At 43.1% G+C, this 26,506-nt stretch overlaps 1 protein-coding gene across 2 annotated transcripts in view; it reads right to left on the bottom strand.

The window, feature by feature from the left end:
* Positions 1-1,862: 1,862 nt before the first annotated feature.
* The window catches only part of LOC122570483 (acetylcholine receptor subunit alpha-like 1), a 163,355-nt gene continuing 138,711 nt past the window's right edge, over positions 1,863-26,506 (bottom strand). For both annotated transcript variants that reach the window (XM_043732851.1, XM_043732852.1), the window contains one exon: positions 1,863-18,974. In XM_043732851.1, coding sequence (XP_043588786.1) covers positions 18,771-18,974 — 204 coding nt within the window. In that variant the 3' untranslated portion in view covers positions 1,863-18,770. The remainder of the gene's footprint in view (positions 18,975-26,506) is intronic.

Here is a 26,506-nt window from a genome sequence, read left to right on the forward strand (position 1 = left end):
CTTTATACACTCGCGCCCCCATAGTTTTCTGTCTTCCGTTGCCTGGAAAACTCCATCTTAATTCTTTCGTCGGGACGCATTCCTCCGGATCCCTTTTAATTTCCGTTCTTATTCCGCAGAAAGTGAAAATGGAGCTCGATCGCGCTCTAAATTGAACGAGGAACGACGAACAAATATCGAAAAATATTGGAAATGGAATAAATTTCCGACGGTTGTTGAGTTAAATTACATTGTGATTAACGTAACGTTAATGCAACGTTAAATTACATTATGAGTTAATTTCGCCGTTTTAAAGAACGATTTCGGAGAAAGTGCAAAGCGCAGCTGGCATTATTGGATGACTTCCGATAGAATAGCCGTCGAGAGATGCATCAAAGGATGGGGGCCGGTTTCTTGAAGTTTGATCGTTAGCGGAGAAAAATGTTTGTACGGCTAATAGGTGGCCTTATTGGCTGTTGTTTAAGCTAACGCAATTATCTTTCCTACAGGATGCATGTGTCGGTCGACCTATCCAACTTAAAGTTCTTTCATCAGGCAGAAAGCGAAACAATTAGCTGGATGTGACTTTGTCGCGGTTCAATTTCGATGGAAACGGCGAAGCGTGCGATTGATAACGACGAACGTCTTGAAAGAAAATTCGTGTCACTTGGAAACTCACCTTATTGCTAACTTTTTCACTCGTTGAATGCATACGGAAAACAAAAACCAACAAATTTTTGTTTCCACTTTTACGCGTCTCGAACAAGCTTGACATAAAAAACCAACAAGTTTTGAGATACGTAGATTGAACTATTCTCTGTAACCCGTGTTTGATCAACACACGCAGTTTTTACTTCAACTTTACCCTTTGTTCTCTCATCTGCAAACTTTTGACTTTGGAACTTCGATGTTGCCTTGCGTCACACGTGAAACGTCCTCTGTCGCAACTGTGTACGGAACCGATGCTTCACCCTATTGCTGCGAATCTACCACATCCTGTGGCAAAGGGGAAAAATTGATTTGATCGTCGACTACGGAACGTCGTTTCTGCCGAGATATTTGCAAACGAGTTTCCTTCTCATTGATTCCATCCCCCTTGCTCCTTCTTCGGGGAAGACCAAGTTGCGGAAAGTCAGACAAACAAAGATCGTTCGGGGGAGTAGATGAAAGTCGACAGCGTTCTGTCGATCCATCCAACTTCTCGATACTGTACCATACCTACCCCCGTCCATATCTTCTATATTCTTCTGTCGACTAATTTCTTTCTCGCCCTCGTCTCTTCTGGGAATGTCCCCGCTCCAATTGTTTGCTCTGGCAACAACACGATCCAGGAAAACAGGGAAACGTGTAGAAAGCGAGGGAGCTGGTAGAGGAAGAGAGTGGATTTGTACGAGAGGACGAGCGAAATTGTGCGGCAAGGGATACTGGCGTGGCGTCGAATGTTTCCGCTCTCGTCTGTTCCATTTTTCGGCTGGTATTAGTGGTAAAAGCTGTCGATAATGGATCCTTATTAAATAGAAAAGAAAAAAAAAAAGTTAGGCGGAAAGTAACATGTCATACCTCTTGATGGTTTCGCTGGCGAAAATCGGGAGTGCTTTCTGCGCGGATGCGAAATTTCGGAAAATGGACGGCCGACAGGATTGCGTCGGTGCGATTTTAATTTCTTCAATTCGATTAACGATAATCGATGCTAATTTTCCACTACTCTCTGCCATTCGCTATTCTACGGTTGTTCTCGTGGAAAGGATATTTGGAAATAATAGAAACCGAAATTCGAAAGAACGAACAATAGAGAGAAACCGTGACAGGTTACATCTACGACGCCACCAATTTTTTCAATACGTTTATTATTTTTTAAACAATAATTTTAACCGCTCGTTTATTTCAATCGTTTTACATACGTGGATAGTTGTGTAGAGTGTAGACGTTTCTTTAGCTTACAAATAGGTTAGTTTAGTTTTTTTTATCCATACATAACGTGTGTATGTCTATGTGCGTGCGCGCGTGTGTATGTCGTGTGTACGTGTTTGTGTGTATGTACGCTGTGTATGTTCCTGTAACCGTGTGTACGTGTGTCTTTACGCCAGTGTGTACGTACGTATGCATGTATGCGTGTATGAGTCGTCACGTGTGTTCTCTGCTCTCAGAGTACTGGCTCTCCTCCATTAATTAGGTAATTAATATATTACATAGCGTCTCTGCTTCCGTTCTCTATCTCCTCTGCAAACCTCATCCCTCCCCGGAAACGATCTTTCATCCCCGCTATCGACTCTCTTCCCTCACCCTCGGCCTTCCGTTCATCACCCGGCCCTTCTCTCCCCTATTTCCCTCCCACGTCAGCAGCGGAATCGCAATTGAGGAATTGTAAGACGGATTTAAGTGCCATTTGCCCTTGCTTGACAGGCGACTGGAACGAGATCGAGCGCGCTGCGACGTCGAGCGTGTTCGTGGATCGACGATCGAGCGATGTCCGCGGGAGGAAGTCCGAGATAAATGACGTGTTCGTTTTTTTTTTTTTTTATGTACAGACCTAGAAATGGCTGACCCTCGCGAGCCTCGATTGCGTCGCCGGATGCGCGGAGGGGATCCACAGCTCGTCGCTGGACCGATTCCCGACTACCATTGCAGCTGATAAAGTAACGAAAAGAGGAAAAGAAGAAAACGAACGAAACTCGTACTCGAAAGACCAAAGTCGAGAGATAAATGACAAATTCGGGAGGGGTTGAAATTTCGCCGGCAGACAAATCGTCCAGCCATCGATCGCATCCCCTTCGGCTAGTCCGTTCACTAGGCACTACTGTCGCTGAGTGTGATGTACAAAGGGATTCGTAAAAGTTACTGTACAGTCTATCGTATGCGTCGGTGGCTCCGGGGGCTCGCGACGATCGCTTCGAGGTGGTAAATGATTGCCTTGGGCGCTCACTAACGGAGACGCAGCTCGATCGGCGGCCCCTGCTGAAAGATCGTAAAGATCGTTCCTCCTTGCAGCGTGTTTCGTCATTCTTATCGTTGTCGATTACGATCGTTTCATCGCCAAAGGAATCATCCAGCAGGGGCTATCGCGGAACGAATAGTGAAAAGAGAGAGAGAAAAAAAAGAAACGCACGGCACGACAATACGGACACGATGGGCAGGTGGCACTCGGTTTCGGAGACATGACAGACACAGACGCACGAGAAACAGACAACAGACAGACAGGCAGACGAACAGCAGGCAGACGGACAAGACAGACAGACAGACAGACAGACAGACAGACAGACAGGCAGACAGATAGACAAACAGATAGACAGAGAGATCGGCATTGTTAACAACGGAAGATTCTCGGTGATTCGTTGTTGTTTATTTAAAACAAATTTTTCATTCGTTCTCCGTGGATCGTCGGTTTCCATCCATTCGACACTTCACCCTGATTCTTCTCTTTATCCTTCGTTCGTCCGAAGCGTCGATTATCGGCGCACTTCGCCGACTCATCGTTACAGCGATCGTAACAACAGTCAGCGAATTGCTAACGATAATAAATAATCGTAACAGTCGCGATAACAATAATGATAAGTACAATAGTAATGATAATATTCAATCGCGACGAAGGATCCTCGTGAACGTACAATATTTAATGGCAACAAACGTTTCCTTCGACATTCTCCTCACTATTTCTCCGCCAACTTTTCCAATATTTCCTCCCTTCGTATGTACATATGTATATTATTAATCGTTCCGCCGCTTTCATGTAACGCTATAAATCTGCGAAACGCGTCGCTACGTAGCGACAACCGATCAAACAATCATGACAAATTGCGATTCGATTCCCATGCGCTGATTCAAGCCGCTACCAGTTTCACCGCTCGCAGCGACGAATCTCGCCGATGTCTCGTCGATTTTCGACTAAAAATTGTATTATATAAAACATTCGCAGTCTACCGAACACCGGTAGTTTTAAAATTCCTTTTCTCTATTTACGCCACGTTCTCTACCTTCTCAATGTTCAAACCACGCTTCGAATTTTCCATCAGGAGCAGTAGCTCGTGCAAAATAATCAGTTGCGGATTTCAAATGAATTTGACGACTCCTTTGACCGCAGCGTTCTCGATAAGATTGCTAAAATGTCGTAACGTTTCAACCGGAAGGATCAACGTGCAAAAAAGAAATGTTTCTGCAAGCGGGTTTCCAGGCTTCTTTCTTCCCGCTGGCGAATTCGTAATCCCTAATTCGAGAGGCGAATCGCGAGACATTAATCCCGCGAACGTGCTCAAAAATCCGACGATTATGAATTTCAAATGATTCCGCAATAAATCTATCGCCCCTGACTCCACGTCGAAGCATGGTTCTGCGATTAGCAAATTGATCGAGCTAAAATCGCGTCGATCCCTCGCGTTCTTCATTTTCTTTCCCTCCTCCCTTTCCGTCTGTCTGTCCCGTGTGGGAAAAAGCAAACTTCATGCACACGCTTAGGACGATATCGGCGATTCGTCGATAAGATCTCGTTCCAACGTGACGCGTGCACTCTGTCGACGGCGGGCTTGAAGCATCTGCTCGATCAATCGATACGTACATATACATATACATACGTACATACATACATACATGTATATATATATATGTAATTACGGACGAAAGCGGTCAGAGACTCTTCAAAACGCGAGGGAACGACCTATTTCGCCGAAAATAATCGACCAGCGATGCTTTACGGGGGCTCGAGCTTCCGGTGAGCCACGCGTCGCCTTCCGCTTCCACAGAGCACCAAAGGGTCGATCCTCGTGGTCCAGAGTCGCTGAATGCTTTTCGAAAATTAACCGAGACGCGATCGAATAAGAGAATTTACTCGCCTTCTGTATTATTTTCTGCCGCCGTCATTCTCGTTCTTCCTTCTTTCTTCTCCTCGTTTCTCATTCAAAGATACGATGCTCGTTCACACCTCTGTCTCTCGCACCATGCACACGCGCACCAGGTTAATAACTTACTTATCAAATTCTTCTTTTTTTCTTTTCTCTGTTTTATTTGCGTAATCTCATCGCTATGTGTGGTTTCATCGTACAATTCCGCTCACTCGCGGTCGCTTTCAGACAAACGGGTTACGTTCATTCGGCTGTCAGGCACTCGGTGTGTCAGGCATACAGACCGGTCGCACGTTAAATACGTATAATCAAATATTTATTCCAAGCCGACTTAATATAGGATAACAGCTTCATCTCATTTGTATATCTCGTTTTAGGTCGTAAATCTAGAGGATTGGCACGAGTCCGCCGTACGAATCGATTAGTTAGAAAAAATCTAGAATCTTCTTAATTACCCGTAATTTTATCGTAAACATTTAACTGTAGATTCGATACGTTTACTTCCTTAATAACACACGTTCGTCGTTCTACGTTCTTACGTACGGATATAACAAAATGTTCGTATGGTTTTTTTTTATTTTTTTATTTCATTTCCTTCGTTTCCACCCTCATCGGTAACACAACTCATCGTCATCGTTGATCATCGTCGTCAACATCGTCGTAATCTTCTTCGTTTCTCCCACATCTCCTCTTCCTCCTTTCTTCCTTTCCTTTTTTCCTCCGCTTTTTATACATAAATGGCCTTCGTGTACGTGTGTATGCGTATGTGAGTGAACCTGTAACGTATGCGTGTTTGCGCCCACCCTCTCCCCGTTTACGAACGCTCGCGACTTTTCCCTCCGTGTGAGATCACGGCAAACAGAAGAAAGGAGCGAAAGCAGGAGGCGACCACGGGAACGAAATCGAAAGGAAGGAGAGACGAAGCTCTCAACAGAGAATGATCTTTTCACCCCCGACGGAAGAACAAGCTTGAGGGTGGTCACTGAACGAACGAGTTCGATGTGCGCTCGTTGAAATCGATCGGCTATAACCATGCCTTTTCCACCGTTCTGTTTCGTGTTTTCTTAGTTTCTAAGGAGACAGAATACGTTCAACGAGGGAGGGCAACTTGTTTTCCCCCTTTCGGTCGCGGCGCGTATATGTATAACTGTGCACGCGTGCATAGTTCGTGTTTCAATCAGGAAATCGATCTAAGGAAAGTATTGGAGAGATTTTGCGGGCATTTGAGGATAGTTTGAATTCATTCGTGATTACACTTTCGTTTCTGTTTTTATACAAAACCTATATTTACAGTCGACGATCGAGAACGAAAGCGATGTCAGTCAGAAACGAAGCTTTCCTCGAACATACGCACGCGTACAACCTGTATAATTGTTTCTATGAGCTTATGTAATGATGCGTGTCGCGTATTTTGTGTTATTCGTGTGCGATCTCGTTATTTTACGTCGCTGCTTTTAACCACACCCCTGGGAAACGGGGTGCCATCTCTGTCGCTCTTCAGTTCCTACGCAACAACGTGGCTCGATTGATTCCCGCAAAAACTTGATGACCGCCTTTTGCGTGCACCAGTTCCCCTCTACCTCTAATATCCTTTTTCAATCTCTAATAATCGCTCCTTTGCATGCTATTTTTTTTCTTTTTTCTTTTTTGAAACCGTAGAAAATGTGAGGCGTAGAAAAAAATGTCCCGCGGCACACTCGACGAACACGTGCCGTGTTTTCCCTTCTTTCCCTGTCTGTTTCCCTTCTGATCGAGCCCCCTCCGACAATTTCGTTTCTGCATGGACGAGGGTGGGTGGAATGGGCGAATGCAGGGGTAAAAGCCGAAGGTTTCCGTCTATCTTCATCGAAACGTTCGTCACACGTTTCTTTCCTCTCGGTTTTGTTTCTATTTCTTTTCCCCTTCGTTTCTCTTACTCATTCTGCTACAATGGAAATTCTGCCCGTGCTACACCTTCGTCCTTCGTCCGGCTGAGAAGAGGCGCGCGACGATTCTGCTCGCACCCATTTCCTCTTGCTTCTCTTGTCTTCCTTCTTCGTCATTCTCCTTCGAAATTTTCCGAGGAACAAACCTCGACAACAAATATTCACGGATGGCCCTCAAGGTGGCCGGAGCAATAAGTGTCTGATTGTCTTAACAATACTATCAGTTTTACACGAATTTCATCGGGTCCTCCCTCTCGTCAAACAACGGTCGTTCGCTTTATATTTGTCCGCTTTTAATTTTCCATCACGTTCCGCCTCTCTTCTCCTTCTTGCTTCTTACTATTTTCTTGTATTCTTTTTTTTCTTTCATCTTTGGAATTCGATAACAATACACCGTATAACGTTTCGTAATCGTCGATAGTAGAGTTAGCGCTCGATATACTTGTTAAGGGTACTTTTTAATTAATACTCGATATTTTGTTATTTAGCGTTTATTATTTTCTCGTTTATTTACTCTTACGTTTAACGTTACCGTAACTCGTTTATTGTTAAATGGTAGTTTATTACTGCGTTTTTTACGTGCTATCATTACTCGTTATTACTATGCTTCATTTATCCTTACAGCGTTAGCGTCGTTATTAGTAAATCGTTATTTAGTTATCATTATTACTATTGTGTTATCATTAATAATCTACACACTCCCACCCTTGAAACTCCGCCATCTTCCGACTCACCGTCATCCTACATCGTGCGCATCGATGGTGTCGCGTTCCTCTTCCTTCTTCGCAATTTTTCTACAACATGTTTCTTAAAAAAAAAAGAGAAAAAAAAATAAATCCCCCGATATTCTTCGTACCATGTGAACACAACGAGAAACATCAACGGCAACGACGTGGCCGGAAAAAACACGAACAACCCACCCCTGTCCGCTTCAGTTAACACTATGTTTCAACACTAGACGATAACATCATCTTACTTTATTTTATATATAACACGTATGCAACGTTGAGCAAAGATTTCGATTTAATCCGTTCGAACATACGAAGAGATCCCTAACTACCACCCCTCCGTTACCCATCTCATCTCCTACCTCTTCCTGGCCAGAAACTTCCTGGCCGGTTTCAGCCATCGCGAGACGCTGTACGCGAGTTTACTCCTCGAATTCGATCGACCTGCTTTCGAGGGCTGTGCACGATCGTTGGATCTCGCGTGGCCAAGTCGTGTGACTTCGATGATTATTCCGACGAGCTCCCACAGGGGGTGAAGCGTCTTCGAAACAGACATTCGCCCCTCCCCCTGCCTGGTAGCTCCAAATGTAGCTGTCTTACGTGTATATATGCGCGTGTAAATGTGTTTGTATGTCTGTGTGAGTGTGGTACCCGCGGTCCACCCTGGTGATGGCTGTAAATTCGTGTCGTGGAATTCTTCCGGTGAACGTGTTCGACAAACGAACCCGTTTCGGTCAACGCGGTTCTAAACAGATCGACGCGGTGGCTTCGTTCGATCGCCGCGTTGTAGAGGAACAAGACGATGCCGATACGGTCGTTGAGATCAAAGACAATTGGAAAAGTATGAAATTACACGGTAGAAAAATACTGTGTGCCTCGAATCCAATGAAATCGATACGAGTCGAACGGAACTGGGGCCGATCAGCGTCGACGGGTTTCCGATCTTCACGGCAGAGCTCGGGCGCTGTCTTAACACGATGGCCACTGCTGCTAGAAAGAAGCTCGTACGAATATCGATCTTTGCTTTTGAAGTATAATGCCTGTTATTAAATTGATAATCCTATCTTACTGAACGTTGTTTCTTCTCTTAATTACTCTGTGTAAAATATTACGGTATTCATATTTTTCATTTAATTTACCATCGCTTCACACGTGTTCCTTATTAGTATACCATTTTTCTGTAAATCAGTCTGTTTATAGAAATTGTTAGTTTCTAGATTTGAAATTAAAATACAAACATTGTATTCGATTATAACTCTCTTCCTCGGAATCGAATATTCTTAGAGGTAAAGCGTAACACAATTATTAAAATCGAAACTTTCAGGCGTAAAGCGAAATTCCTTTGGAAGATTAATTTTAAACCATATCACACAACTTACATACGGTAGCCCTAATTCTAACAATTGTACGTATTTCGAAGTATTTAGTAATTCTTATTTACAAATACTAATAACATCGAATCGTTAGACCTTGCCATTTCCACGATAATATGTAGTGTGTTTCTACTTCTTTCTTTTGATCTGCTTTTTTATTTTATTCCGCGGCTATCTCTGTGCGGCTAATAGAAAAAGTACAGAATATAGAATAAAGATCAACGATCGTGCAAACATTAATTACAGCGCCGAAGCTTATCCGTGAGGACCGAAAACGCAACGCGCTCACCGCGGAAAAAGAGCCCGAAATGGTCTTTGTTCGCCAACCCTTTTGTTTCAAAAGACGATAATTCATTACGTGATCTGGAAGCCGCGCCCACCGTTCGTTCCGGTTATTCGCCGGCTTATTTCCCTATTCCGTTTTCCGACGTCTTTGCACAACATGGGAGTTGCGGCAAAACATAGCTGCCATTCCGCTGTGCCGTGCCTTTCATCGCCCGAATCCGCTTCGAACGTACGTACGAGCGCGGCTAATCGAATTTGCCACTTGTTTGAAACGCCTGCCTCTCGCGTAATCGTTTGCACGCTAGTACTACGAACTCCGTGTTGCACTTCAGAACGTTATTCGCAAACCGTTCGTTCTTTTTTTTTTTTTGCAAAAGAATTACTTCATTTTAACAGTGGAGCTACCGACGACTAAAATATCAAATTTGTGCCAAGGATAACGTGACGTAGAGGAAACAATGGGCCTTTATTCATATACTTGGATGAAAAATCATTGAAATCGTGAAAAATACATTGTTGCGAATGTGCGAAATTACCTTGAAATCTTATTAACTTGACAATTTGACGATTTCGATAGCCCTAATGTTAAAACAAATAATAGTTTGCATTAAAAGAACGGTCGACGAAAAACGACGAAAAGCAATTTTATAAATCTGCTATTTCCGAATTTTTGTACAAAGAAAAAGAATTCCAATGATACGCTTGGAAAGGCAGTACGATGTGTGTCTCATCTTCGAAACTCTCGTGTGATCGACGATATCTATCTATCGAAGAGAAGGGAACCGCACGTGTGCGCCAACAAAGATGAAAGAACGCATCGAGGGCGGAAATTCCTAACGTTTTCGAATGATAAAGGCAGATCGTCCAATTAGTTGCGCCCTTAACGCGTGTATCGCGATTTTTGTGTAAAACGTGGTTCGCGTCTGTTCTCCGGTTGTTGTCGACGGCATTTCGCGATCTCTTCGCGATCGTTCGTTACGTTAATAATCTACGTTTCTGCTCTCCCTTTCTCCTCTTCGCTTTTTTCTGTTTTTCCTTTTTTTTTTCTTAGTATTTTATTTCACGACATGGATTACGGTGTCTCGATGAAAACGTGAAAAATTGTCCCGTAGCAAAGAGATGCGGCCTTGTTCGATAGTGATTCAATGGTGAGGGTTCGCGTACGACTATGGAAACGTTCGATGGTTATGATTGTCGAACTGACGTTAAGAACGTTTTTCAACGGATATGAAAAATGAACGAAATGGAGAACGAAACTTTCACAATGCGAAAACGTAAATTGGTCGGATTCAAACGGATAGAAAAAAAGAAAGAAAAAAAAATAGAAAAGAGAGCGGAGGAATAAAATAATGTCAGTCAAACGTTCAGAAATTGAAAGCAATAAAGAATGTAAAGGGAAATTTCGGGGATTGAGGAAAAACGTAGAGACAATGGGATTATTCGATCGGACGACGCAGTGAACCGCGCACTGGATGAAGTACAAAATTCCCGTTCGCGAAACGGAAACGAAAAATCCCTGTTGTTCGTCGTACTTGTTACGTAAATTCTCTTTATGGACGGTTTAACATTCTTCTTTCACGTTCCCACGTTAAATCGACGGTGTGTCCACTGGACGACGTATTCGGCAAATTCTATGTATATATAAATGCTGGTTCGCCCGGTTTCCCTTTCATCGGCTTTCATTTGCGGATCACCCCGAGAAAATCGTCTTTCTTTGTCAGGAATGCCCCATGGAAGACTTTAAGCTTCTGACGATACACAGTACTTGATTTATTTGAGCGTTTCACGACTGTGACCCAGAACATGCGGTTCTGCACTCGGAATCGACCCATTGGGCATCCGGACGTAAAACGGACCGACGTAAAAACGGAGAAGCCTGGACGATCGACGAAATGTGCGGCGGCTGAGCCGCGCGATCGGCCGCCCGGTGATTTCAACGACCGGTCACGCGTGTCCATTTGCATTCAATTTAATTTCCAAGCGAGTATTCGTTGCCAAGCCTTTCGAGATTATTCTCGCCGACAACACTGAAATCTTCGAACTACTATTACTACAGCGTATTAATCGAAGAGAATTCGATCGAGTTTACGATTGTTCTTTGTAGAAAGAAGGTGCGTCTATCGAACGATAAATCGTACACGAGTAAGAAAGATAATCAGAGCGCGGCGTCGATGTGGCAAATAAAAAGAAAAACGATTTCTCGATCAGCCGATTATTAAATCTCTTTCTGTGTCGCGCTTCGATCGCAAGTCCTGGCACGAGGGTCACAATCAGAAGTGTCTACCTATTAGTTAATTAACATGCTTACACGAGATTATCACTTACGCAAAATTGTCGGGTTTGCTTATCAGGCTATCGCGCGCGAGTTTTAAACGTTTGTAAACACTTACTCTGTTAATCTACGCACAGTCACACGTTATGTATTAATCTCCGATCCAACGGTGTAGTCGGTGTAACCATGTATCCGAGTACGGACACGCGAGAACAGCGAGAAACTGGAAAAACACGAAGACAGGAAGACGGATTTTTCATTTTTTTTTCTTTTTTATATTATATGTTTTTTCGTTTCTGTTGGAGGCACGTTTTCCGATCATGCGTTTTCGTACTTCTTTCTTCTCTTCCACGTTCTTTCATTGAAAATCACGAGAATTTGGAAAGGAGAATTACGATCGAACCGGCGAACACGAACGAATGGAAGAATAAGGTGACAGAGCTGAAACGCAGTCTCAAATTTTAATCAAACCTCTACTGGCTAGTTCCACGGAAACGTGGACACGTCCGTGATAATCGAGAGAGTCTCCTTCGTCCCGTGAGAACCGGCGCACGTTCACCGAATCACAACTCGCTCGCTTTAATCCATTTGCCTGGCGTTCGTTCGCTCGTTTACCTTACATGCCCGCCCTAATTTCTAGCCTCGGGGTTTACACTGCTAATGAATCGTGCGTCTACGAAGGCCCGAAGCGACTGAAAAATTCAATTACGACGCCCGGTTCAGCCTGGCCGACCATCCTTTTCAAGCCCTGGCCAACCAGGGTTGTTCAACGTCCACAGGCTGAAACGACCGACGGAATAACCTGCTTCAGGATCTCCCACACGGACACCTCCGTACGGCTGAAACAGAATTATTTCGCGTCCCGGATCGTTTCTATTCACCTCGAGAGATTATTCACGTCCTCCTCGACCGGTCTATTCAACGGGCACGTTGGAAAGATGCGAGATTTCTCGGTGATACGGCGAAAAATCCGCGATCCACCGGTAGAAACGGATTCTTACGACACTAGCCTGGGGTTTAAATTAATCCACTGGTAAACGTTAATAAACGCGGTTGATTCAATGGTAGCATGCAAATGAGACTAAATTCCAGAAACGGAATGATCCTGATATCTGGCATTCTGTCCGACGATTCTGTTTTAAAGCATTGAATAACGACTGCGTGATAAGCTAAACGAATGACCGACGAATACTCTCGCAAATGAAGTAATTACATTTCCCTGGCTTCTATTTATTTATCTGGTTTTTCAAGAAAACGTGTCGAATAGAGAACGAAAGATAAAAGTATAATCGCGGAGAAGAAAAACCGGCAGCGTAATTAGAAACGCCATCGAGTCGGATGATAATATACGATAAACCATCTGATTCTGTTCGTTTCCGCTGGTTCGCGAGAAAAACGCGTGATCGGAATCGTTCGACGATTTTTAGGGTGAAAATTCGCTGCGCAAGGGACGAACAGGCACGACAACGTTACGAGGCTTCGACTCTCGTTGGCGCACACGCGCACTAAACGATCGAACAACCCCTCGATCAATGGATTGTAACGATGCGCGATTACGACGTGGCTAAAACATAACGTCTATGTTTGTAATGTTATTACAATGTACACAGTTTAACCTAATCTTTCGTAGTAATTTTTCAAGCCTACGTCATCGATCGATGGGATCGTAAAATGGAACCGGCGTGGATTGATCGAATCGACGACGACTGTAGACGAGAACTTTCCGTTGATCGTTCGTTTTATTCTTTTTTTTTTTTTTGTCTTTTTGCTTTTCCCCCGTGTTACGTTTCATTGTCATGGATCGATTATCAAACGTTTTATTATCAACGAGTAGCAACTTAACGTACGACAACAACTATCGTTTAATCATTAGCGTAAAACTCTTAAATCTCTTCGTTTAAACCGCGTCCTCTCTTTCCCTGTCCAACAATTTCATTCTCTCTTTTAAGCTTAACTCTTCTTTGCTACTTTTATTTTCACGTTTCTCCTGTTCTTAACGTTAATCGTATCAATTATTGTTGTCGCAATTGTCGAGGAAGCGATGGTGTGGCAGGGGGAGAAGAGCGGTTCCCGGCGAAACAATGGACGTCGTTGCGCCATTGTTTTGTTATTGTTGAAATTACGTTCGGTCGCGCGTTTCAGCGATCCGTACAGGCTGCGTCGATTAACTTTTCCACGCGTTACGCTATTCACCCTTCCCTCCTTCTCCCTCTTTTTCCACTTCTTTCTCTTTTTACACTTTTAATGGAAAACTAACATTCGAATGAAGGCACGCCGGTTAGCAAAATTAACGGCGAACAAAAAGAATCTCGAGATTTTCGTGGTCAAATTCTGCCCTCCCGTGAGGACAAAATTGCTTTAGAGTGATTAACGTAAAGTAATTCTTTAATAGCCAGGCGTTTACGGGATTTCGGTAGAAAACAATATCAGTGAAATTTCAATACGAGCGCGGTGCAAATTCATAAAATAAATTTAATATAACGGCCGCGGTAACGACAAACGCTCGTAGCGTCGCTCTTTCAAATGAAAATGCTCACCAAATGCGTCGTTGCTTGTTTAATACCAACACACCGTTACTTTGTAATCAACCAGGAAATCCGTAAATCCGTAAATCCATGTAATCGAGTGTCAGGTGAATTTTCGTGAAAATCAATCGCACGACAATCGGATTGAACGAGCTTTTTTAAACGCAGTTTCTACCATTTTAACGTTTGTTGGTGGAAAAAAAAGGGTTTTGTCGTTGCGCGTGTAATTCTGTGACTCATTAGCCCGAGGTCGCACCACATCGTACATTACGTAGCCGTGTGACGTTCGCGTAATAACGTCACAAGGCTGGCTGCGTGGCTGCGTTTGAAGTCTGATTTAAACCGGGTCGTAAATTAATAACCCGGAACAGGAAGTCAGAGACGCGGCCGGCGAACAATGGCGAACAATGGCGAAACACTGCCGAAACACTGCAACACGACAATTTCCTTAAATACACAAAACTCGCGAATGGATATAATTACATTGGCAACACTGCGACAAGGACACGCCCGGCCTTACCTTTCCACGAATAAACTTATAAAAGAGGAATCGTGCAACTGCAATTCTCCGAACAAGTCCAGGCAAACACTCAAACACGACATCCAGGAAAACGTCGAAGTAAGAAACGAAGACCGTGGAACGCGATCGATTCCTTGCAACAAGCGAACAACTGTCAAAGCTTTTGAAATCAGGTAAAAACCAACTTGGATTGTTTCGATAACGCCAAAACATACCTCTAAAAAATCATACATCAAATCGTTGTAGTTTATATTACGTCATAAATCATAAACGTTTGCGCTTGATGGCAGTTTACCGAACTCTCGACGAACAACGGTTCTCACGTAGGAAAGTTAATCTCCGCAACGATGGCCGAATGGCGACCGAAATCGCACCTGTACGACCTGTACTCTCGCGTGTTTCTTCTCTTCCACCCCTTGAATCCTCGGAACACGTATCACTTCGATGATCGGTGAATCGGGATCATCGCGCCTCCTGATTAGCACACTCGCGTGTTCACCGTGTCCATGGATTGGCGTTAATATTACGTCCCACACTGCACACCATTAGCAACCACCACCATCAGCATCACCACCGGCTCCCACAGGCTGCCCGAGTGAATCGTCCTCGGTTATGCGATTTATTAGTTTAGTTTTTCGTATGATTAATCTTCTGTTTATACCTAATATGCACATATTAAATATATTATACCGTTACCTTTACGTGAGCAAATAAATTGATTATTATACCGGTTCGCGGAGAGAGGAAGTGCCTGGGTGGCGTTTCTTTTTTCTTTTCACCCCCTGGGCTGCTCCCGCTTCCACCTTCGTCTCCTTCTTTTCTTCATTGTCAATATACAAACAATGTCTCTCTGTGTGTGTATGTATCCACGAGTGTACGCGTTCGACGCGCTCGCGCGCCCACCCACGAGCTTCGTGTGTCTCGTTTCTTTATTTTTTTTTTTTTTCTGCTTTTCTTCGTTTTCTTTCTGTTCCTTATAGAGCACGTGGCCAAACGATGGGCGTTCGACGGTGGATTATTCCGTCAGTCGATAAAGTTCGAGTCGAGCACGCTTTGAGCGTTGCGTTCGAACCGGAGAATGGTCGATGCTTCTGAAAGACTAAATGGCTTAAGCGTGAGTTCGTAGAACTTTGAAGTTTGTTTCTTTTTTTTAATCCGGAAGTTCTGGATACATTGAAAGACTGCTGGAAGTTTACGAGACGTTAGAATGGTTGCTCGAGGATAACACGGAGGACTCGCGTGAACGTAGAAACATGAATGTACCAAGGTTGTATATCGAAATGAGGTTCTCTGTGGTCGAGAGAAACAATGTTTACCGGTAGGTCGAGCAATTCTAACGTCTCGAAACGTTTGGGATTTGTTTATTCATCGGACCAGCTGATCCTATCGCATATTCCCAGAAGCAAGTGGCTTATCATATGTGGAATTTCACGAAAGGCGATCTCAAACCGTATCTTTGAGTCTATCAAAGACGAGTAATCGTGTTTCCGTTTCTAGATTCCAGCGTAACAGCTCTGCCGCTTCCGAACAGCATCCGACAATCGTGTTTTCGTTGGAACACAGAGCTGAAAACACAGCGTTCACCCGTGTTGAATCTGCTGCACCGTCTTCATCTGTCGTCTGTTGGTCGTTTCCCCCGCCGTGTTATTCGCATCGATTCGCTTGCACGAGCCAACTGTAAAATCCATGGAGGAAGTAACGAAAGCTCGGCGAATCTCTGACTTCGTGCAGGCAGTAACGGTGAAGAATGGCAGTTGATGGTGCTTCCTAGTCTTTGACCTAACTTTCTTTCGTTTTCTTTTCCCCGATCTTTCCCAAGGTTTCCTCGATCGACCATGGAAATTAGGATGTAAAACAAAATCGTTGAATGAGCGAGGAAGCTCGAACGGTGAGTTCGATGATGGAAAAATCCTCCGATAACGAAAGCGCATAGACAAAGTTCATCGGAGATTTGAACACAGTCGATAGAATCACGGATGGAGGTAATCGATTAGCTTGTCTACGGTATCTCGAGAGTTCATCGTTTGGGTAGTATCAAGATCGGCGAACGATGCTGCAAGGCAATTAGCGGCTAAAAATTCGCCGAGTTTTATCGCCATCATCTCGAAGTGATTTTCAGCCATGCGTTCCACCGCACCACACATGAGATGTTCGTTTATCTCACACGATAAAAAAGAAGCACGGAGATGCTGGAATCTTAATCGCTCGTTCTCAAAGAAACGGAGATATAATTCTCGTCTAAAATTCTCATTTTATCAGACTCGGTACACTCTGGTACGGCGAGTCTTCCTAAGGAACATCCTTTGCTTTGTTTTCTTCTCTTAAATCTATCGATAACGCTTGCTCGCTTCTAAGAATCGATCGGATCGATCAGGGTCCGTTGCTCCTAAAGTTGGCAGTTGTTTGCGAGTTTCTATGCTCGCGATTCTCTCCAGTGTATTTGTCGAGAATACGCACGACGAAGGAATCGCTTGTCGGATGAACGATTCGTTGGTCGAGAGAACTATTTGAACGGCCGTTTGATTTCTGGCTCGAACGACGTACCAGGCCGTGCGCTGGCTCGCGATTGAACATCCGAACCACGGGATTCTGCGTTCGATCGAATCATTTGCTTTAGTAACTGATGAGGAACTTGGCGGTGATTAAAAATAGGATTACAAGGAACGAGTTAAAAGAGTTTAAAAAGATTTCGATAAAGATTATGCGCGCCGTTACTTGGTTCGACGATCGGGTTGAAAGTAAAAAAGGGGGAAAAAGTGTAGGAAAAGAGAAGAGTGGAAGGAACGAGGAAATTTCCAGTTTTTTCTTTCTCCGAGTCCCCCGTTGCTCGGGCGAACAGCACACGTTTCCTGGCACGATAATCACCGGCTCGACGACGACGACGACGAGTCTCGTTCTTTATCACCGTTAGCAATTCTCCGGCCCGAAGAATTCACCTTCGTCGTACGTTTCTCCCGCGAGGTTCCCTATGGTTCCCAGCTCGGTTCGTGTGCTCGGTTGTGCGTGTGGCGTGTGTCGTGACCGCGCGAGCGCGGCGCACTCCCGTGATTATACGATGTGTCGAGAGATACATGCGGATGAATATCGCGTTGAATATGCGTGCTCATACGCTGTGAGATCGTCGAGTTATATCTACGCACGTAATAGATGTATAATTCTTTTTCTATATACCTATGTACACCGCGTACACACACCTTGAACGGATACGCACGCATGCGCGTTTCTCTACCTCGTGTTTTTTTTCTTTTCTTCTCCCGATGCGTTTTCTTTCTTCCTCTTCTTTTCCTTCTTCTCTCTTATTTTTCCTCGTTTTAACTCATCTCGTTACGTATAAATGTTAACACGCTGGATCCTGCGCAAGTGTGAACCCGTATGTGTACGTGTATGCGCGTGAAGATGTTGTCTGTACGTTCGTGTGTGCGCGTGTATATGTAAGAATTACATGTATACGTTTCCCCTCGTAGCTGCTCTTAGTGTACGTAGATGCGTGCGTGTATATAATGTGTATGTGTTTGTTTTAAACGTCTTCTTATATAAAATCGGCAGTTCGGGCAGTTCGACGTCTCGCCGCACGACTCTAGCCTTACGTATGAAACCAGATTTACAAAAATACGTTGCGCGTGTGTTTCGCGTATTTGGCACTTTTTCTCCCCTCTCTTGCCCCCAATTCTCTCTCTTCCTCGGTCTCGTTCGTTCAATCTCGCTCATCCCTCTCGCACCCATTCGCTCCGTCATCCTCTTGCTTCCCTTTCACACGCTTCCGATCACACGTCCATGCACAGGATTTTCTCTATTTTTCTTTCGACAAAACTCGTACGCTCCATTTCGTTCGCGTTCTCCCCCCTTCCCTCCTCTAAACCAGTTCGCGCCCCACTCTCGTCTCCCGTTCAAAAGAGTTTCAGTATCGAAGTCTGAATATCAGATTTATCCATAATTCGGAGAGGGAAAGATCCACGCCATCTTCCTGAATCCTCGTTTCTGCCACTCGTTGCCTCCTACTTTTTCCTGGCCGTGTTCTTTAGGAGGTCTCATCATCTCTGGCAGCACCGATCGAGAGAGGGTCCTCTTGCATGTCGACGCGAAAATCGGCAGTTTCGATGATGGGCGGCGGCCGCTGAACGACAACAACGACGACGATAACAATGACGACGACGACGACGACGACGGCGACGACGGCGACGACGACGACGAGAACGATAACGCGTGCAACGGGAACGACGACGCCGGCGACCGCGGTGGCAACAACAGCGACGATGATGCCCGCGACGACGGCGACGACGGTGAAGCAGCTGCCGCTGTGAACGCGGCACGAAGCCGCGCGGAATCGTCGACTAGTCCTCCTCGGGACCCATGTTCATCAGCATCATCTTCTTTTTCGCGATCTTGCTGTACTTGATGTCGATCGGCTTCGTGGTATCGTAGAGACTCGGCGCTTGCAGGATAATCAACACCGTGCCAAGCACGCAGGCCACCGTGAATATGAAGAGGAAGATCCGGTCGAGCACCATCGCCACGTATTTCCAGTCCTCCTCCACCTAAAATCAGAAATTTGAAATACAGTAATTCTTGTAACTTCAAACAGACCAAACGAATCTCTGCCTAACTTTTATTTCTTTATCTAGTTCGTAGAAATATAAATTTCAAGTATATAATATTAGGTTGTCCGAAAAGTTTTTTTCGTTTCATAAGGTGATAATAGATGAACAACAATTCCTGTTTTATATTACTTTATTGAATTAGGTATGATCCATTTCGTTCTATTTTTATTATTATGTTCGTGCATAATTCAACGAACTAATATAAAACAAAAAACATTGTGCGTGTATTGTTTCCTTATAAAACGAAAGAAACTTTTCGGACAACCTAATATAATAGTAATTCTACTTTCTCTTATAATATTTTCAATTTTCAAGTCTCTTTTATCCCCCTGCCCCTTTCTGTCTTCTTTTCCCTGCGTTTACGTAACGGAGACATAATCCCATGCGTAGAGATAAACGACGTACGTTACTTGTGCGCTTGGCGAGACTAACGAGAGAAAGAAACTACGCGAGGAGATAGTTGAGAATACCGTGAGACCTCGTAACGGCACGAGCTTGCCAACATTATCGTAAATAAAATATCTCGTTCGACAAGTCGATCATCATCCTTCCCATCCAGCCAAGCACAACATTCTTTCGTCGTTTCGAAGCCGGTTCAGGGAATGAGAAACATTCTTTTCAAGTTTTCTTCCTCCGTTGAACGTCCAACTATCTACTCTATGTAGCAAGGATCCATGTGGCTCTTCGTCATCGAGCTCTCTATATCTAGCTAAAAGATGAGTTGTATTTTCGAACTTTCAATCGAGTACCCTTACGACTTGTAGGAAACGTTGAGAAGCAGAGAGGACGAGAAATAGAGTCGATCTCGTCCGTCCTGGAAACTGGTAACACAGACTGGAACTGATCCCTCGTTCCATGGGTGTATCGACTTCTTTCGATTCCCTCCGTGACAAGGGAGGAAGTGGACGATAAAACAGACACCCGATACTTTTATGATATCTTGCCCAGGAACGTCGCTCGGTATATCGTTCCCTTTTCAATTCCGTACAACCTTTTCGTGCGTCGTTCCACGTCGCTTTCTTCGGAATCGGTTCACGCACGGCGCGCTTTTATCTCGATAAACGAGCTTACTCCGCCTACAGTGATCCTATAACGAACTCGATCCGATCATTCCGATACGATACCTTCGCGATGAGACAAAGATCGAATGATTTACGCGGATACCAAGGGATGAAAATCAACTGGGGTCAGAAGAGAATATGAAGGGAGGAAACGAGATATACGAAGAGGAAGGTGGAGGGAGGGAATTACGGTGATCTAGAAAGTTTGTTTAATCCAGGATCAAGGTGGGTAAAGTTCTTTTCGCTGGCACCCTCATGACATTTACCTTTGGCGAGCGGCCAATTCGCTGCTGGCGAAGAAAGCTCGCTGTTGGTTATATCGTAACGCGTCGAGATCGTGGACCAGTCACAGAACGTAGTTTGTTTCCTTAGGTTACTGCAAAAGGTTTGTTAGGTCGGCTAAAATGTTCTATTTCTTTCGGACAAATCAAAAAATGATTTGCGGTCGATTGCTTCTCCTCTATTGAGGGAAATCAGCGAAATGAAGCTCCTGTACCTGGTGTCCACGAGGTGGAATTTAAGATTCCTTTAGGATTCGCGAGATATTCGCGAGATGCGAAAGAATAAGTAGCTTTCTAGCGGGGGAGAAACAAAAAAAATGAAAGATAAGGAAAGAGATTTCGTCTATCTACTCGCTATCTCTGGTTGGTTGCTTTTATTCCCAGCTTCGTTTATTCCAGTTGTTCTCAGCCATCTACATTCCAAAATCAGCTTCAGATTCGCCAGATACCGTCCGATCATTGCAAACGTTTCCTTTTCCCGAGACTATAGAGGGAAACTGTTATAGAATGCGAACGATGGAGTTCGGTCGTCTCGTTCTATCTCGCTATCTCTGCTCATAGACCAGGCAGCCTTAAAATTTTCCCGCAGTTAAGTTTAATGTAAGAAACAAAACTGAAGCTATGGCGGTGACAATCGAAGTGCAGAATATTCGCACACGGTGACGTAAGCGGAAAGAAACACTTTTGTACGAAAAAGTAAGTAGAATGAAACTTTTTCGTACGAAGTTTCGCTTAGGGAAAAACTCACTTTAAATATTTGCCTCATAAAGCGCCTGGTATCTCCACTTATCTTTGTGTTTATCGTGTTATGTAATGAGAAATACACGTTGAATAGGATATTCATGTACGATCAATTTTAGTCCCTTAGAAATTATTTTCCATTTATACCCTTTGTATCAAGGTTCTTCTATCATAAACTACTAAAATTTATTGTCCTGTTTCGCTGCGTACCCTCTTTCCATTACTTAGACACGAAGATATTCGTCTATAGCAAGAACCGTCGACACTTTTCAAGCAAATCCTAAATTTTCTCGAAAAATCGCCACGTATGACAAATTTCTATTTCGTGTTTTCATCCCTCCTCCCGGCCTTTACCTCCGGTTGCGCCATCAGTCACAGAACATCCTGTACATGTATAGAACTATACATAGGTGCTTGCAATGCTTTCTCACAAAACACGCGCGATAAATCACAAATGACGAAGTACACTTCAGCCGCGTAATTCTACGCCAATATAGTCAGGTTTTGCATGGATGACGAATCAAATACGCAAGCATTCAGCGGTGCGGTTTTTTTTTCTCTCGGGCTCGTGCTTTCTCGAGGCAGGATATTAACCGAATTAAGCACGTTTAACACGGGTCATGCGGCCAGAGGGTTCAGCAGCCCCGAGAATACAAACTCACAAAGCCCTTTTCATTCGTCCCGAGACCTTCCGTTCGGTCGACCACGAGACGTTACGTTTCCTCTTTCGGTTGTCCCGTTCTGACGAATTCACAACGACGGAAAAGAACACGTCACGAATCACGATAATTTTCTTTGGCGGATTCGCAAATGAAATTGACCCAGAGTACGAATATACATCGATCGGATTGATTCGGAATACGATTTTTTACATGTCGCCGAGGATTGAATTTTTTAAACATTTTACTATGTACATTCAGCTCTGAAACCTAGACATGTAGTTGCAAATCACGCAGTACTTAAACTTTTGAGTGTCGTTTTTGTTACCTTTTGTTCATTACGAAGGCATAACAATAAATTACAAAGGCGCGATAAATATAGTTTTGATTATACAGTTTGTTCTATAAATTGAAAAGTTACGAATCTACAGCCTTAAATATACGGTTTTGTACGGGTCTTCCATTCAAAGATAAGCAATGAGTATCTTTTGTCAGTTTTTTGCCACCACATCAAAGGAATGCTACGATATTCAACTGAGGCAATTTGGGCGGAGAGCGTATCATTGTTTCGTCGTTCAATTATTTCTGCCATGGACGCCTCGTGTTTGAATTATTTCTGTTGTTACAAAACCGAGTTCTCTTTATCAACGAGTTAGGAAGCTTTAGGTCAGATTTATTATGCACATATAATTCCGCTGTTATTTCTGTGTTCTTTCAATACGCGTTCTTATTTATTTCCTTCCTTTTTACTTCTTTTTACTTTCGGTGATGATTACGAGTCAAAGAGTTCCTAACTCTTCATACCCCAATATTGTGCTGGTAAAACATTTATTTTAAAAATGTGTCAGAAGCTTTATGTGAGTAATATGTAACCTTTTCCGGTAAAGTTCTTTCGTTTCACTTTTAACCGTTTGAGCCCCAAAGGTCTTTGAAAAAACAGGCTCGAAAAATCGCGAACAGCGCGATAGCGTTCGTCATATTTGTTATTTTATGAAATATATCTATATTATTATATATGCGTACTTATTAATTTATAAATATTTCAAGTTTTGTTCAATCAAAATTATTGAGAACATAACAACGAAATACAAAATACCGTCAGTCGTCCGTAGCGTTCGAATGTACTGGGACTTTTTGACACAAAATCCAAACAGCGCGATCGCGCTGCTTGGGACTCAAAACGGTAAATAAAGATCTATCGTCACAGAAATTGACATTTTCTCCTTATCTTCCAAGGTTAGTTAAGAGTTACTATCTCTTCTTCTCCTTAAGCATATAATAAATTGATATGTTTCTGTAATTAATTGAAGCGTTGAACTCATTGCACATAGTAGCATTTATCTTAACACTTTGACTGCCATGCCGAAATCACATGTTTCGCTCAGAACGCCACGGGAGTATTTTTATTATTTAAAACATATAATGGCAAAATAATAATAAATTGATGATGTAAGACAACATTCTTGCCCAATGGACCGTTTATCTTATCGGTGGTCGCGGGTGACCACCGTGGCGCCTTGGTAACAGTTGATAGCGACATATTATAACGAGGCTTCGTTTATTTCAATAAACCATTCGCATTCGTTATTTCGTCGTAAGCGAAACATTCAGAATATATGGTTGAAACGTGTAGAAGATATTAGTAAACAGTATTATGATTATTTTTATGATTTCGACGAAACATTCCGCTGAAATGGTAGAATGGCAGGTCCGTAAAAAAGATTATGTTTGTGATAAACCAATGGTAGTGGTAGATCACAACAGAGGAAACTATGCTGTAGATTTATCAGATCAAATGATAGCATATTCTACACCACATATAAGAACCTTCAAGCGGCATATAAAATTAGATTTAGAGTTATTGTTAAATACATCAATTTCAAACGCGATGATACTCTATAAACAAGCAACAAAAAAGTCAAGGTATCAGATTTTAGAATGGCACTCACAATGCACCTTACACAGTGCCATTCACCAGAGCCGTCAAATATACTTTTCCGACAAAAATTGCGACACGAAAATTTTGCAGAGAGTGCTACAAAAAAATTGTTAAACAGTTAGGATCAAAAATTGCTAAAATTCGGACCAGGAAGGTGACCACCTATTGTTCAGATTGTATTGATGAACCACATTTATGTTTAAAGTGTTTTAACACAGTGCCCCGTTAGATACAAGATTTGTTCTCATTTTTCGTTTATTGATGTTCTAATAAAAATGTTTAATTGTTCAATGGGGCACTTTTTATTTCGAAGTATCTTCTATTTATCGGTTATATTTAACTGTCAACCCTAACTGTCAATTTTCATTTAATTTTTACAATTGTAAGAAGTTCAAGCGCTCCGGTCACCAACGGTCACCGTGGCGTCGCAGGAGAAACCGTGGCCGGTCATGTATGACCAACGTGGCAGTCAAAGTGTTAATATTATTCAGTGATAATACAGGAATAAATTATCTGTATATCGTTTCATTACATTATATCGCAACTGCAGTATATTTATTATCACAACTGATACGCAACGATAATAACATACGAAAATACCGACCTTAACGAATTCATGGACGCAACGGACGATGCACCTGTTCTCTCGAAAGTTACGAGTTTGACTGTCGACCCATGAAATTCGTTCAAAACACTCGTCTCGCCGCATTAGGAACAGTTAATTCCTCGACCGTTTGCGGTTCGTCCTTCGCGTGCACACGAAAATATGGAATACACTTTGGTCCGACCGTTTTAAAGGCTTATTTGGAAATTAAACCGCGTTGAACAACGGCGTTTAAATTGAATTCTTCTACGATTTGACTGCCGATTGATTACAGGCATTCATGCATTTTTCGTTTATCATTGTTGCATGACAGCAATGAATTTTCGATGTTTCATTCGATACGTTTGATGGTATCTGGGAAAAATATCGAAGCTTGCGAGGATTTTTCTGTGAATAACAGAACAAAGAAAATACGTGGGAGGGAGGAATAACGGAGAAAGAACCGTTCCATAAAGAAATTGAAGAATGGCGATTCGATCGATGATGCTCCCCATAAATTCCAATAAAAAGCGAATACACGATCGGAAGATCGGCATCGCGTGAGATATAGCGCGATACCAGACCAGATTATTCGACAGTTTTCACTGAATATAACATTTTCCTTACCACTTTTCTCCCGCCATCTGATAAAGAATCGAATTTCAATTAAGAATTTCAAACTACGTTTGATGCTATCTAACAGTAGCACTACCGGCACTTAATATGTCCACTTAGACATACTAGGTATGCATATACATAGAAGGTATATCCATGATGGCAATAAAAGTGATACGGCAAAAATGAGACTCGTAATAAAGTATAATAAGTGCAATAAAATAAATAGTATAATAAATGCTTTCATATTTGAACTAATAGACAGATAAAAATGTTTGGATAATGGAATAGAAAAGAGCTGTTCTATTGTCAAGTAGAAAACGACGGTTCTAGTCGGGCCATAAATACTGTCAATTCAGCAAACACGCAGAGAATCAAAATCTGCGGACACAAAAAAGCAAAATCCTCTCTGCAATGCGCACAGGAAATCACAGTCGCACGCACAGGCCGCATTTTAATCGCTGTAGCACGCGTGCATTGGCGTGAATGCAAACGCACATTTGGCAGCGAGCGGAACTTCGCCGCAGTGCGTCCGCGCGACAGACAGTTCCCGTCGATAATTTATGAACGCCAGCGCTACTTTCCGCGTCCCTGAACAGGGCAACCCCTGTACGGGGTTTGCTCCTCCGAAGCAACCGGAAGTCACCGGGTTGATGCGGCCAGCGCGCGGAAATCGAGGCATCTCCGGGATCGTGACTCGAGAAATCGATAGATTGAATTTCAGCTTGGCCCGACTTGGCTCCGTCCAGATGTGGAGTATCTTGTTGAAGATACTAGATGGTCCGAGATAACTATGCGGCAAACCGCGCCACGATATGCTCGAATATCGAATTTCGGGACAGCGAAAATTCTACAGTGTGTTTAAAAAATCGCGTTACGCAGGATACTTTGTGTAAACTGAAGACAATTGTAGAAATGATCGATGAGATTTTCAATCGAACGCAGAATGTGTCCATGTCGTCGTGATGAGCTCTCTGGCGTTTATAACTAAATTATACGACGACATTGATATTATTTATTTTATTAGTTCAGTCTTAAACCTTGAGTGATATTCGTTAATTGAATTTATCATGTAATTCCATTTAATTGTAAAAAGTAAAAGAGGTAAAAAGTAGAAGAAGATGAAGAAGAGAGGAGGAACGACTATCTACGATAGTTACTGATGATAGGCTTACCGCGTTCGAGTTTCGTGGAATACGTTCGTATTATCGGAAAAATAGAGAATAAGTCTATGCTACAATTTACAGTATAATTAGAATTTCTAGAAACAGCAATTTTTCTTCCCAGTGAATTATCATACTTTTGTCTGTTGAACTTTTGGACAAACTTTGCCAACCATGTAACTATAAAGTGTACTAAAAACTACTCAAGAGTTGAAAACTCCGTCGTCCACCAGCCTCGTCCTGTCGAAACAGCCAAGCTGCAACTTCCGATAACCGCTCGTTTCCTGACGAACTTCTTCCTTGGAATAACAGTCACGGACGACAACTTTCTGTCATCGATGTTTTAACGGAAAGAAGAAGAAACCGAAAGGTACCGCGATCCACGATGAAATTTCCAAAGAAACGCGGAGATTTTGCTAGGTAAGGG

The sequence above is a fragment of the Bombus pyrosoma genome, linkage group LG9, assembly GCF_014825855.1.
Source record: "Bombus pyrosoma isolate SC7728 linkage group LG9, ASM1482585v1, whole genome shotgun sequence".
NCBI lineage: Eukaryota > Metazoa > Arthropoda > Insecta > Hymenoptera > Apidae > Bombus > Bombus pyrosoma.